We start from the raw sequence: 14,938 nt of genomic DNA on the forward strand, positions 1-14,938 counted from the left end.
CCCCGTTATTCCCCACACAGGACGATCCTGCAGTGAGAAGCGATCACGGCCAGGATTTTGCCCTAGCTGTGGCAGAATTTATCTTGTTGCTCCCCTCATCTTCCAGAGTACCCTGCGGCTCTCACCTATGTACACAGCGGTGTCCCCCCGACTTTCGGGCTTATGATGGATTGGGGCCTGTAGGTGGGCTCAGCCGGATGCTGCACGGAGAGATCGGCAGGGACTGCCTGCGCCTCCGATCGCCCAATTCGGGTCGCTTGTGAAAATGTGGCGCCTCTAAACAAAAGGCTCCACTCTGCCGCCACCGAGGCCGCGTACTGCGCATGCGCGCCGCCGCGGAGCATCACGGGAACCTGAGCTCCGATCCCGCGGCGTTTGCAGGGACTGCATGGAGCCGGTGGTACGGGGCTGTATGGCGGGGGAAGACCGAGGAAGAAAAGCTAATGCCGAGCCGAGGAGTGCCGAGTACCAGAGAGTGTTATTACTAAACACCCTTCTCATGTAGTGCTGTGAGCTACAATACAAACTACAACTCCCAGAAGCACCCACTCACCCCGGAAGTGATCAGCGGGGAAACAGCTGAGGAGGGAGCCTGTGTTATTCTCCTGTATACAGATGACATTCTGCGGAGACCTGGTAATGATGGGGAGCGTCGTATCTGTATGATGACCGTATATCTGTGAAGAGGCTGGGTGGTGAAAAGAAGCCCTCATATCTGTGTGAAGGAGGCTGGGTGGTTGTATATCGTTGTGAAGGAGGCTAGGTGGTTGTATATCTATGTGGAGGAGACTGGGTGGTGATGGGAGGCTGTATATCTATGTGGAGGAGGCTGGGTGGTGATGGGAGGCTGTATATCTGTGTGAAGGAGGCTGGTTAATGATGGGAGGCTGTATATCTGTGTGAAGGAGGCTGGGTGGTGATGGGAGGCTGTATATCTGTGTGAAGGAGGCTGGGTGGTGATGGGAGGCTGTATATCTGTGTGAAGGAGGCTGGGTGGTGATGGGAGGCTGTATATCTGTGTGAAGGAGGCTGGGTGGTGATGGGAGGCTGTATATCTGTGTGAAGGAGGCTGGGTGGTGATGGGAGGCTGTATATCTGTGTGAAGGAGGCTGGGTGGTGATGGGAGGCTGTATATCTGTGTGAAGGAGGCTGGGTGGTGATGGGAGGCTGTATATCTGTGTGAAGGAGGCTGGGTGGTGATGGGAGGCTGTATATCTGTGTGAAGGAGGCTGGGTGGTGATGGGAGGCTGTATATCTGTGTGAAGGAGGCTGGGTGGTGATGGGAGGCTGTATATCTGTGTGAAGGAGGCTGGGTGGTGATGGGAGGCTGTATATCTGTGTGAAGGAGGCTGGGTGGTGATGGGAGGCTGTATATCTGTGTGAAGGAGGCTGGGTGGTGATGGGAGGCTGTATATCTGTGTGAAGGAGGCTGGGTGGTGATGGGAGGCTGTATATCTGTGTGAAGGAGGCTGGGTGGTGATGGGAGGCTGTATATCTGTGTGAAGGAGGCTGGGTGGTGATGGGAGGCTGTATATCTGTGTGAAGGAGGCTGGGTGGTGATGGGAGGCTGTATATCTGTGTGAAGGAGGCTGGGTGGTGATGGGAGGCTGTATATCTGTGTGAAGGAGGCTGGTTGGTGATGGGAGGCTGTATATCTGTGTGAAGGAGGCTGAGTGGTGATGGGAAGTGACATATCTCTATGATGGAGGCTGGGTGGTAAGAGAAGGTTGTTTCTCTGCATGATGTGTGGTGAAGGGAGGCCACGTATTAGTATGGGTGCTTTCTGGTGAGATATTAGCTGGGCACATAAAGGGAATGTCTTCCTCGGCACTCTGTAAAGGATCTCATTAGTACTTTGGAGAGGAGTGGACACCATGACATAAGCAGTGAGTGTGGGCAAGGTGATGATTGCCCCTGCATTGGATTCAATATGGAGACCTTTAGAGGATCCTGGCATTGGTCTGTATGGTGGTAAGACATGGATAAGATTGTCTGTCTGTCTGTCTTTCCTGTTCTTATATTAAGGTATTTTGTGGTATGGGGGTGCTGGTTTATACCCCCGATTCTTCCTGGAGGTGGGGGTATAACTTATAAGGAGGTTTGTGGTTTTATGATCCATACGCAACCTTTTTTCTTCCCTCCTTTTATCTATATCTAAGGTTGATTAACCACTTCCCCTCCCCCCACTTCTGTAATGCTCTGGTCTCACTTTCTTGCTGTGCAGAGCTAGCGGCTACATTTGGAATCAAAATGATCCAACCAACATTGCAAATCAAGTTTGTGGCAAAATGTACAGACTTTACAATGAACCAATCAAACAAAAGCAATTGAAATAGGTCAACACAACGAAGGTTTCAAGTGGTCCCTGCTATGCCTGATGAAGGGACCCTTGTGTGGCCCCTGAAAGCGCTTGTGTAACTGACATGAGTGTGCAATAAATGTACGAACTTTGATCCTGTAAGGATTTGGTGTGCTGGTGACGTTTCTGCAATTATCAGATGCATAGCCAGACACCAGCTTCTGGCGGCGTTCCTGAACAATCTTAGCCCATTCCTCATGAGCAATGGCCTCCAGTTCCCTAATATTCTTGGCTTTGCGTACTGCAACCGCCGCCTTCAAATCCCACCACAGATTTTCTATGGGGTTCAAGTCGGTGGCCACTGTAGCATCTTCCAGGACGACTTCTGCAAGCAAGCCTTGGTGGAATTTGAGGTATGCTTGGGATCATTGTCCTGTTGGAAGGACTTCTCAGCTTCCTCACAGAAGGTATGATGTTTTCTCTCAGGATTTCCTGATAGTACAATGAATCCATCTTGCCTTCCGCACGCTGCAGGTTTCCAGTGCCAGAGGATACAAAGCAGCCCCAGAGAATCACCAAGCCACCACCATACTTAAAGGAGAATTATGAGGCGAGTGATTTTCACTCGGCCTCATAATCTGAGCCGACCTGTGACAATGAGACTGTCACAGGTCGGCTCAGGAGATCGGGAAGTGAGCGAACACATACCGGCGTTCGCTCACCTCTCGATCCTGTCACGGCTCTCTGCTGTGACAGGGGGAGGGGCTGGATTCCGCCCTCCACACTCCGATCCTCCAGCGCTGACTGGCGGAACGGATGAGGGAGGGGGCGGGTACAGCTGGCTCTGCCTCTAGATAGGCAGAGTCAGCTGTCACTCACGCAGCTGGGTGGATCCAGACATAATTGTCGCGATCGTTCCGGCTACGGCGTCTCAGCATACCGCGAGCTGTAGCTCGCGGTATACTGAGCTTAGGGTGACGGGAGGACGCTAGTTTGTGTCCTCCCGTTACCCCAAGGAGAACTATGGGGAAAGGCCCCAACCCCCTCTTTTTAACTATAGGCAAAGTGTTCTTTGCAGTATATGCTTCATTCTTCTTGCTCCAGGCATACTGCTGATCCATAGGGCCGGAAAGTTCCAGTTTTGTTTCATCGCTTCCCACAACAGAATCCTAACACTTCTGTGGCCGGTTTATATGATTTTGAGCATATTATAGCCGACTTTTCTTCTGTTTTTGGGCCAGTAGTGGTGTATGTGTTTGAGTTCCGATATAGAAACCTTCTGCGTTTAGTACTCACCTTACAGTGCAAACTGAAACCTCAGTGCCTGTTGCCACCAAGTCTTGCTGAAGGTCTTTCGCAGTCACTCGAAGGGTTTTTCTCAACCTGCCTTCTCAGAAATCTGGTTGCAGCCGTTGACGGCTTCCTTTATCTGCCCTGTCCTGGTAGTGTGTCCATTGTTCCTTTCACTTTAAACTTGTGAGCTATGCTTCCAGCGATGTCTCTTGGAACATTCTGTGCCTTCGCTATCTTTTTATATCCTGCTCCTTGTTTGTGAAGGGCGATGATCTTTTCTTTTAACTTTTTTGACCATTCTTTTGACCTAGCCATATTTTTACTGTGCAGTCAATCATGACACTCAACAAACTCCTAAGGCCTCATTCACACAAGAAAAAGCCGGTACGTACAGCTCCGTGCTGCGTGCGTGGCCGCATCGGGCAGCTCCCGGGAAGGAGAGGTGCTGCGTGTGATTAGTACACAGCCCCTGTCCTTCTCTATGGGAGTACGCAGCCGTACGCTGCCCTACGCACACCCCAAGTGCAGGTCCGTACGGGTGCTGGTGTCCCAGCTCGGACGCAGACATGATTCATCCTGTTGGCGTACGAGTACGGACACCCGCACGGACACGTATGGTCGTGTACTCCCATAGATAAGGACAGGGGCTGCGAACTCATCACACGCAGCACCTCTCCTTCCCGGGAGCTGCCCGATACGGCCGTGCATGGAGCTGTACGTGCCGGCCTTTTCTCGTGTGAATGAGGCCTAAATATTTCAGATATTTTGTGCTTTCTAGCTCAAACGCACCTGGTGCACCTAATGAAGCCCTTGAGTAGTTCCATCCGGTGTGCTTGAGACAACACCTCTTTTGTGAGGTAAATATTCAGGGGGGTTAAATCATTTTGAGACTGAAGAAGTCATTAAAAGTTGCATTTTCGGTTCAATTTGGCGAAATCACTTGAAACATTCGTTGGGTTGACCTATTCCAATTGCTTTTGTTTGATTGTTTCAGGTGTTCCAACAACTGAAAGTCTCTAAATTTTGCTAATAAACCTGATTTGCAATGAAGGTTGAATACTTTTGATTAGAGCTGTATAGCACAACTACAGCTGCCACTGTCACCTCTCCTTGTCCCCACTATTCATACCTTTACGCCGGAGGCACTAGCCCCCCCAATACCTGCCCGCCATCCAGTGTATGGTCTGCACTGAAGCCCCACAGTCAGTATTAGGCATGATGCCCGCAAATGGCTAACTGGTCAGCACAGTCACCTGACCATGTTGACCAATGAGAAGCACTTCTTATTTCCGGGACCTGTGCAAAAAAATATGAGATTGTTTTGGTAATTAAGTTGTTAATTTAGAATATGGGTTTTAGTGAGGGAGTCGTATTAGTGCTGCCGGCTTAGAACGGGAATCTAGAAGAGTATGGATCCGTGAGGAAGATTTCGGGGGGTTTATTAAATAGTGGGACTTTGCTATAGTCTCTGGAGCTCATCGTACTTCTCAGGTGAGTTCACATTCACCTGGGTGTGTCTGCTCCATGGGTGAATGGTCTTTCTGATTGAACCGGCAGGAATGTTACGGTTCTAATGTTCCTTTCTGTCACAGAAGCCTTCCTTTCCCATGATGGTTTCCCCTGATTAGGCTTTCCATATCCAGTGTACTCAGAGGGATGAATACGCTGAAATTCTATGCCTTCATCTGTGTAAGACCAATTATTCTAATTGTTGATTTAAAGCAAATCTAAACCCAAAAGCAAAAATGTCATATATTACAGCTTACCAATTTATACATCTGGTAAACACATTTGTTTTATTTTTTTTAGGCACCTTTTATTGTCACCTCGTGAGCCGGCCAGGAAGTCTGTTATTTTTCAACTTCCTTTAACATGCCTAGCTGTCCTGTAAAAGTGACAGAGGATGGGAAAACCATTTTAGGGCTGCAACAACTAATCGATTATAATCGATGATTGAAAAAGTTGACAACTTTTTCAATCATCGATTAATCGGCTTCAGATTGGTCGGCCCTGTTCATGGCTCCACACACGCTGCGCGCCACACCTCCTCCCCACCTCACGCTCACCGCCCGCCCAAATCCACGATCGGTACAGGGACGCGGGGGAGAAGGCAGAATACCGCCAGCTATAATGTACAATTGCTGGAATTTGTTGTATTCATCTATAGCTGGTGGTATTCTGCATTGCGTTGTATAATGTACTATTGCTGGGTTTTGTAGTCCTCTATAGCCGGTGCCATTCTGCATTCTGCATTTATTGCTGTATAATTTTACACTTTTCATTTCACTATATTGCACACTACACATTTTTATTCCTTTTTTACTTCCACCGCTCCAAGCTTGCTCCTTTGATGGACTACAATCTCAATATAAACTACTGTAGTAGTCCCATCACTGGAGCCATTTTTTAAAATGTATTTTATTTTTTAATCCGATTAATGGAATTTAATAATCGGCTAACTAATCGATTTTGAAAATAATTGTTAGCTGCAGCTCTAAACCATTTAACACTGACAGGGGTGCTTACAGTGGTCAGCTTTTATTCCTTTATGTAAAAACCTTATTCCAAAAGAAACTGTAACTCAGGGCTTGTTCACGCCATGTCCAGACCAGAACAGTTTGTTACCGGACCAAGAAAGCATCTCTATGTATCCCTATGGTATTTCTGGGCTCTGTTCACACCAGCGCAGTCCGTTAGTCACATCATATTGTGTATTCACTCTATATTCAAAGGTTTATTGTAAAACAAGGATGCTATATACAAGTCTAAAGCTGCCCATACACCTTACAACCATTGCACGACTTTCGTTGTGCGATGGTTGTAAGTAGGGATGTCCTGATACCGATGCTAGCATCGATATCGGGACCGATGCAAGGCATTTTCACAAGTACTTGTGAAAATGCCCCGGTACATAACGCCGATGCTTGCGTATCGCCCGCGTATCCGGGCAAGCGAGAGCAGGGGTGTGGATCTGTGACGGCGGGGTTGGCGTGGAGCGCTGAGAGCAGGGGGCGTGGAGCTGTGACAGAGAAGCAGGGGGCGTGGAGCAGTGACGGAGCTGAACAAGTGGAGCTGTGACAGGCTCTGTCACCTCCCTCAGCCTCTGTTCCCTGCCGCTGCTCGTTCTTGTCACAGGAGCTCTAGCACAGTGCTGTGCTAGATCTCCTGTGTTGGAGGGGACAGGGTCAATAAAGAGTACCTCACACCTCCAAATGCTATTTCACAGGTGTTTGTTATCCCCTGTGTGACAGCAATAAAGTTAAGTGAAAATAGTTAAAAAAAATAACTAAATTAAAAAAGGCAATAAAGTAAAAAATAATAAAATTGATGGAAATAAACATTTTTTACAAAGTAAATAAAAATTTAAAAAAAATTAAAACCAGCTCCGGTGTCCCCATCATCTGCATGCAAATAAACGCGCAGTGTTTACAACCGCGATTGTGTGCAACCGCACAGGCAGGCAGTATTGCGGCGGTAAACCACGCAATCTGCCTGGCATGACTGGGGTGCCATTAGAAAATAATGGCACTAGCAGCGCCATCGGCGGTGGTGTGCAATCCGTGACCGCCCAGTCATCGTGCACGAAACTGAGCGGATGGCTGGGCGGTCACGGAATCGCACACCACCACCGATCGTGGTGGCACTGCCATTATTTTCTAATGGCACTCCATTCGCCCAATCAGATCGCACGGTTTCCCGCTGCAATACCCCCTGGGTGGTCCCACACGATCGCGGTTGAAAACATGAATATGTTAAATGTTTTATTGTTCTAAAACAGTCTTAAATTAAAGTTCTTCATAATCATAAACAAATTGGCCTAAAATCATTAGTCTATTGTATTTAAAAAAATATACCTGTCCCTTTAAGAAAAAGTATCTGTAATTGGTATCGGCAAGTACATGAGGGGCAGTACTTGTACTTGGTCGCCGATCTGAGGGGAGGGCTCGCCGATGATAGCAATGCTGAGCGGGCAGTGTGCACTTGTGCACACCGGCCCGTGCGACTTTCGTCTTGCGATATCGCTACCAACCCGCCGAAAATGGTAGGATTTTCTAGCGTGCTCGTAAGACGAAAGTAGTGCGACCGTACAGTTAATGCGGTCGCATGCAGCTCGTACACCTGCCGCATATTGTACGATCGCGGGATCACCCATGATTATCGTACGATACGCGTCACGTGTATGGGCACCTTAAATGGATAGCGGAGCATAAACCAATAGAAATCATGCACGTGTATATAAATTAATAATTGCTACTATGGGTCATAGAACGGTCATACAGGTGGTTACAGAAAATGAGATAAGAAGACACAGTTTTAATGATACAAGAATGCAGCTGCGAACAAGTGAAAGCGGTTCAAGGCCCGTTTATTCAGAACCTTCTAAAAAGCAGTTTTACATGCTCAAAATATTAACTATATACAAACCAAGAATAAGAGGATAAGATTATTTCTATCAACTATGGTTGAAATCAACGATCGATTTGACCCCATCAACTAATAGAAAGTCGTAGAAAGGTTCTTTCGTGCGAAAGTTCTTTCGAAAATCTACTAGAGTATGGCCTCCTTAAGACTGGACTTACCATTCCATGCTTTAGACTCAGCCAAAACCAGACCAGGCAAACCTTGTTTAGTACTTTTCACATTTATTCTAGGGCTGGTAATGATTAAAATTTTCGTGTTCGATTAATCAAATTTTTTAAAATCGATTAATTTCAATTATAACGCACATACAGATCCAACTACATTGGCCTATACGCATAGAGCACAGCAACGAAGTAATAACATGAACTAGGATCACACTAATCCAGCACGTTATTAATCTCAGGTGCCCCACTCAATATGGCCGCCGCTTGAGTGGGGCAACTCAGAATAATAACGTGCTGGATTAGTGTGATCCTAGTTCATTTTATTACTTCATTGCTGTGCTGTATGTGTATAGGCCAATGCCTTGGCTGGCACTCGTGCAGAAAGTTTCTTGGGCAAACTCACCGGCCCAAGTGGCTCCGTCGGCTAACGAAGGGAAGGGGGGGAGGAGTCCGGTGACATCGTTAGCCGTCACGGACATTGACGTCACCGGAATCCTCCCCGCTTCCATTTGTTAGCCGACGGAGCCACTTGTGGAAGGAGTCCGTTGACGTCGATGTCACCCGATCGCCGACGGGACCCCCAGAAGCCGGCGGAGAGGTGAGTGTTTTCATTAGCGATCAAAATTATTTTAATTGATCAAAAAGTTTAACGATTAATCGAGAAATTAATCTCTAATTTCCACAGCCCTAATTTATTCCCATTTACATTACTGCTCCTATTGTTTCTTTGTATATTTTCTGTCATCTGTGTCCTGTTGGGGAGATTTCCCCTCACTTCCTGCCCAATAGCCACAACAGGAAGTGAGAGGACCCCCCCAAGTAAGGGAAATCCCTGGTGGTCAGAAGGGTTGCCAGAAATTGTGTAGTCATTACAAGATTTCCCCAGTATACCTGTTCGAGTGACCATACAAAATTTGTGATTGCTAAACGTCACCAGGATGAATAGAGAGGGTGAATCACCCCAACAGGGGGACACAGCAATAAAAACCTGACAGATGTTCTAATCCCTCTACATTATGTCCAAAACGAAAAAAATACCAATTTTCAGGTGCACTTTACAGCAGAAGTCTGTCTTCTGTGGTTTTTCTGCAGCGCCAATAAGGGGTGCCGCCTCTTGTAACTACATGCTGAATGTATCTACCGTGTTTCCCCGAAAATAAGGCACCACCTTATATTTTTTTCGGCTCAAAAAAACACACTAGGTCTTCTTTTTTTTTATGTACAACAATCCACACTTAATCATGTAGAAAAGTCTACATGTATTCATGTACAAAAGTATGGTGATCAGGGGTGCCGTACCTTTCCAAGAGCAATTTGCTAACCAATCGCTGGCCAGAATGAGCGATGCGCGCTTTCACTATCATTCCTCGCAGGCGGAGTGCATTTGGTATCACTTCACCTGTGGCAGAAGCCGGCGCTATAGAGGAGGCATCGGCTTATGCGGCTCTGCTCCCTCCGGTGCCGCCTCCCTTCCTCTAGCGTTGGCACCACTGATTCTCTCCCGCGGCTCTTCAAGTTCGCCCTTATGCCACCACCGGCCCTGGGAATGGTCACAACTAGGTCTTATTTTTGGGGGAAGGTCTTATATTTTAGCAATTCCCAAAAATAGTACTAGGTCTTATTATCGGGGTAGGTCTTATTTTCAGGGAAACAGGGTATGTGTTACACATGGGAAATCTGTATGTATATGGATTGAACACATACATAAAATGAATATGGTTTTGGCGAGGATCCCTTGTTCTGTTCAGGTCTGAGCTCTAACCATATATGTGGCAGTGCGGCAGGTGGGCCTTCACACTAGTCTGCTGCAAATATGGAGGAGGAGCGGTGGAGTGATAGAATGATGCATTGTGGGATAATTAGTAATACAAGCTCTGTAAGTGGCACAGAGTGAGGGGAAGGGACCAGCGGCACAACTTTTCATACTAGCAGCTGACAGATGACTACCCACAGACGACTCCTCCTCGCGGCTCCCCTGAGTGTAATATCTGGCAGCTGTGAGGGAGGCATGAGATTTTTAGAAGTAGCAGTTGCAGGAAAGGGGATGCACACCATTACACAGACCTATGTCTGGTGCTGTATTCCCACCCCAACTACACTTCAGCTTTAAGACCCAGTTAACCTCTTGCCGTCGAATGGCCTGGATGGGAAGGGGGTTTAACACCGCGGATGTCAACTGGTTAAAGGGCCGGCGGGAGACAGCACCAAGGTGGTAAATCTCCTATTCCATGTGTACTGGTATTTACCAAGTACCCTCACGGTATGTTTCACTTTGTGACCTCATCACTGGTTATCAATCTGTAATACACATAAACCAACAGAACCCCTGAAGGTTACAGGTGGTAATAACATTTTATTACCACCTGTAACCTTCAGGGGTTCTGTTGGTTTATGTGTATTACAGATTGATAACCAGTGATGAGGTCACAGTAATACTACAGCTCAGGCCTCACACACTAGTACAGGCCTCAGGTATGCTTCTCACATATGGCTACACCACAGCAGTGGCCTCAGGTTTTGGGTATATATTGTAGGGATGCACGATATAGTTTTTTCGGTATCAAGTACCGATATTTATCTTTCGATACTCGCCGATACCGATACATCCGGTAGCATGGAGCCAGCTTCCTGGCCAGTCAATAAGCCGGGCACGTGTCATTACCCGCCACCTGGCTTCCTGATTGGCAGGGAACCCGCTTCATGTTCCCTTGTGGCACTGCCGGTCGGAGGAAATCTCCCTCTGATCGGAAGTTCTGGTATCAAGGGTAAGTATCGGAGCATTTGGGCCAGTACAAGTACCCGGCCAAATACACGGTATCGGCACCGATACTAGAATTTGTTATCGGTGCATCCCTAATATTTTGCAATGGCTATGTAGCGGGTCACTTATAGTAGACACAGAATCGCTCTCCTTAGTATTTGTGTTGCAAAGGTGTTTGTCAGTTTTACATTTGGAGGTAGTGACAGAATAGTCTGCTTCAGTGGCTATTCCAGTTATCGATTCAGATGCTGTCGGCCATGGCTCACCAGCGACTTGTAGTCACCAGAAAAGAGGAGAGATTTGTGGCTTGCGTGGCCTCTTCTGCTCGGTCGCTGGTTTAATATGACCCTCATGCATTGTATGTGGTATCTGTAGAGCTCTAGCTGTATACACCACTGAAATGTGTGAATTTTACCTCAGGATGGTTTGTTTATACATGTTTACACTTTCATGATTACAGTTAACATACCATCCTGCTTATGGTATTTTTGTTTTTATTTTCTACACAAATAGTAAATGAATACAAATAAGCCATATGCCAAAAAACATTTGTATATTGACCTCATCAGGTGTTGTATTGCAGGTTATAGATGGTTACACTACAGTGACATTCATATATAATGGTGCAGCGGTTCAGTATATACCTCACTGACCTTCAGGCCTTACACACATTGCTGTAACTAGGCCTTATATGTTTATATTACAGATATGTATCTTTTTATACTTCTACAATTGCTGTGCTGTTGGTTCTCCAATAATATTAATTAATAATAGACATGGTCTCATAGCTATGTTCAATGGTCTTGTCTTGCAGTGCTGAGATCCTGGGTTCATTTCCTGCCAGGAACACTATCTGCTTGGCAGAAGCCCCCTACATGGCAGTCATGTTAGTAGTAATGGAGGGCAGCCTTTTGCAACCTTTTTTTTTTCCAGTCATAGTGTCATTTAAAAGTATGCAAACTATTCAGCCACCTCAGTCAAAAATATAAAAAAAACATAAATGTTAAAAAAAAAGTGTCCCCTCCAAAAAGGTTTAAGGTGGGACCGCAATACAAAAACATCAGAGTCCCATAACACTCCTTTTCACATCAGAGTACTGCACTCCCCTTTATGTCAGAGTCCAATCTCTCCCCCCCCTTCACATCAGAATCTCATAACCCCCCCCCCTTCATGGCCGGGGCACCCTGGAAAGGCTGGTGTATGGAGTGTTATTTGATAAATGATACTGCTACACTATGTTCTCTACATCTGATGTTGCTTTATGGTGTCCTCATCCTATATGCAACAACAAGTTACATAATCTTATATGCCCGTGGTTATGATTGTATCTGTTCCTACAGGGGTGTATGTTTTATATACAGCATTGCATGTTGCAGTAGCGGGAAGTCTCTGGTTATGTTATGACCCCTTTACGGGACATTCAAATATAGCATTATAGTATTTAAGATGGCTGCAGTACAGCTCCTCCACTGTTTTACCACTAGAAGTAAGGGAATGGGCTCCTAATCATGGGAGGAAAGAGCACCATTATTTCTGATTCTAATATATATGTTTAGCTCAAGTCTTAAATTTGACTTTATTTGTGTAGTATTTCAGTTGGTGAGGTATCCTTAGCTTCTCGTACGTGAAACACAGAATTACAGGTACTTTTTATGAATGAAGAACTGCTATGCTAAACGACTCCTATGGCAAGTTCCTGTCACAATATCTGGAAATCCGTACCGGATTTTCGCTTTGCTCCCTGGTTCTGGGCTGTCGGCCTATGGTGTCTCACAAGGCTGCAGCCAATCTGCTCTCCTCCTTCTCTATTTAGGACTTCCTCACTTGTTGCTCTTGGTGTGAGCGACAAGTCTCATGCCTTGTTCCGTACCCCTTGTGGCTCTAACTATCCCTGGGATCTTATTCCCTGCGCTTGCTATTAGATCCTTGTGCCTTTGACTTGCCTGTACCAGCTGGTATCCCTGTTTGGCGTTATCCCCTGCTTTGCTCCTTGCGCCCCTACTATAGTATTTAAGTGGTTACCTTTTAGTATATTGCTGCAGACCCTAATTGCTTTCACCTGTGTGCTGTGAGTCTCTCTATGCTGCCTTCCTTGCCTCACTTCTACTGTGTTTTCCCTCTCCAGCCTTTGTGTGTTTTGCTTCCTCCTATTTACTTGCTTTCTTGTACTTCAGTTCCGTCACTTACCTTCCAGTGTATCGTCCTATATGCTTTGCTGTCACCCCTTTACTTCTGTGCTTCTCTCTTACCTTGTGGCTGTGTTGGATTCGTCCTTGTCTGCACACCCCCTGTGTGCATACATCCCTTTGTGCTTCTTTATGTACTTTTATCTCTGTTATCCTGCTTCTTTGTATGCATGTGCAATGCACATTTCCTGATTACTTTTGTACGTTACACCTTCCTGCTCCTAGGTATGCCTCTAAGCTACTTATCCTTCCCGAGTGTCCTTGTTTAGCTACCCTCTTCAGAATCAGTATACTCTGCTGTTCTGCTGTGCGTATTGCACCTTTTGCTTGTGACTTTCTCTTTCTCTCATTGTGTGTCACTGTTCCTATCTTCCTCCTCTTGGTTACTACTTTCTTCCCTACCTGTTGTTTTGTATCCAGTTCCCCGGTGCTTTGACTAGTCCTTTGCGTCTGTGTGGGTGCGCTAGAGGGCCGCAATCTGGAAGGTGTCCAGCAGCCAATCATCCTCACCACTAGAGGCTCTGTCAAATACTCGGCCCTTCTTAGATTCTGCGCCTCTAGTGCGTCCTGAGAACGCACAGACCATTAGTTCCTCTCTCTGTGACCAACATCCCAGATATCCCTCCTGTCTGTGACTCCTACCAACTCCTCAAACCCCAGAGCTCACATACCCTAGTGCCCCGGTCCCCAGACCGTGACAGTTCCTCCGGGTTTGTTCACCATGGCTGGACTATGAGAGCTCAGGGCTTTCACCATGACTTTCTGCAAGTAGGTTCCTGGACAGGATCGCATCTTCCTTCTCCTTTCTTCTTTTCTTTCTTTTCCTTTTTTTGTTTCTCCCTTTCTCTTCTGTTTTCACTAGTAGCTGTTTTTGCCTTATGTGGTTTGGATATGTCGCTTAACCCCTTAGTGGCACAGCTTCAGAAAATGTTTTCGCTTCTGGGGATCGGAGCAATTTGGCATTTCTGCTATGCGTTTACCTATAATTTATTTTCTTCCTCATGCATTGCACATTCACATATTATATACCATTTATAAAGGACACAATGGGCTTTAATTTGATGTGACACATGCATATATAAATTCTTGGATATTTTTTTTTATTTATACAAAAAACACATTTTCACCGCTTTGGCAATATTAATGTGTACATAATAAGTGTAGCTAACGGAAAGTAATTAATAATAAACTCTTTAATTTTTCCTGATTTTTATAGGGTATATCATATGTCTGGGATTTCAGTTTATTTTGGGAGTTATAGGTCACAAAATACCAGGAGTGAAATACAATTTTAGTGTTGAAATCTTAGAATGTGGTATGTTTTCTCCTATCTTTAATAGCCTCCTCGGCACTATATTTTCATCTTATTTTTTTTTTTTATTAAATGTATTTTTTAAAACTTTTTTGACTTTTTTTTCCCCTTTTTTAAAAACTTCAGATTTTTTTTAAACTAGGGGGCACTAAGGGGTTATTTTTTGTATTTACAGGGGCTTTGATAACTAGTATTTCTGAGTAGAATACAGTATTCTCCTTAGAGATATTTTGTATCACTTTTGTAACACAGCTGGCTAGCAGTTTACTAAACACAGTGAACTGCTGCTGGCTGTCACGGCTCTGCGATCAGCTCTCGCTGTGATCACAAGACTGTGGCCACCTAAACTGCTGTTGAGGGTCTGCCTCATACCCCGTGGGACCCTTTACGGACCAGCACTCATTGTACCAATTGACGGGATTATCCCGTCACCAGTCGTTAACGAACTGAATGATCGTGTCGGGGGTTGGGAAAGGGTTAAAGTGTATTTACTTTTGTAGT

At 45.9% G+C, this 14,938-nt stretch overlaps 1 protein-coding gene across 1 annotated transcript; it reads right to left on the reverse strand.

Moving 5' to 3' along the window:
* Nucleotides 1-775: 775 nt before the first annotated feature.
* LOC108794848 (extensin-like) lies at nt 776-1,693 on the reverse strand. Its single transcript, XM_018565964.1, has one exon. The coding sequence runs from the start codon at nt 1,691-1,693 to the stop codon at nt 776-778; it is 918 nt and encodes a 305-aa protein (XP_018421466.1).
* Nucleotides 1,694-14,938: the final 13,245 nt, after the last annotated feature.

Source organism: Nanorana parkeri, unplaced genomic scaffold (assembly GCF_000935625.1).
Source record: "Nanorana parkeri isolate BGI_ZX_2015 unplaced genomic scaffold, ASM93562v1 scaffold905, whole genome shotgun sequence".
NCBI lineage: Eukaryota > Metazoa > Chordata > Amphibia > Anura > Dicroglossidae > Nanorana > Nanorana parkeri.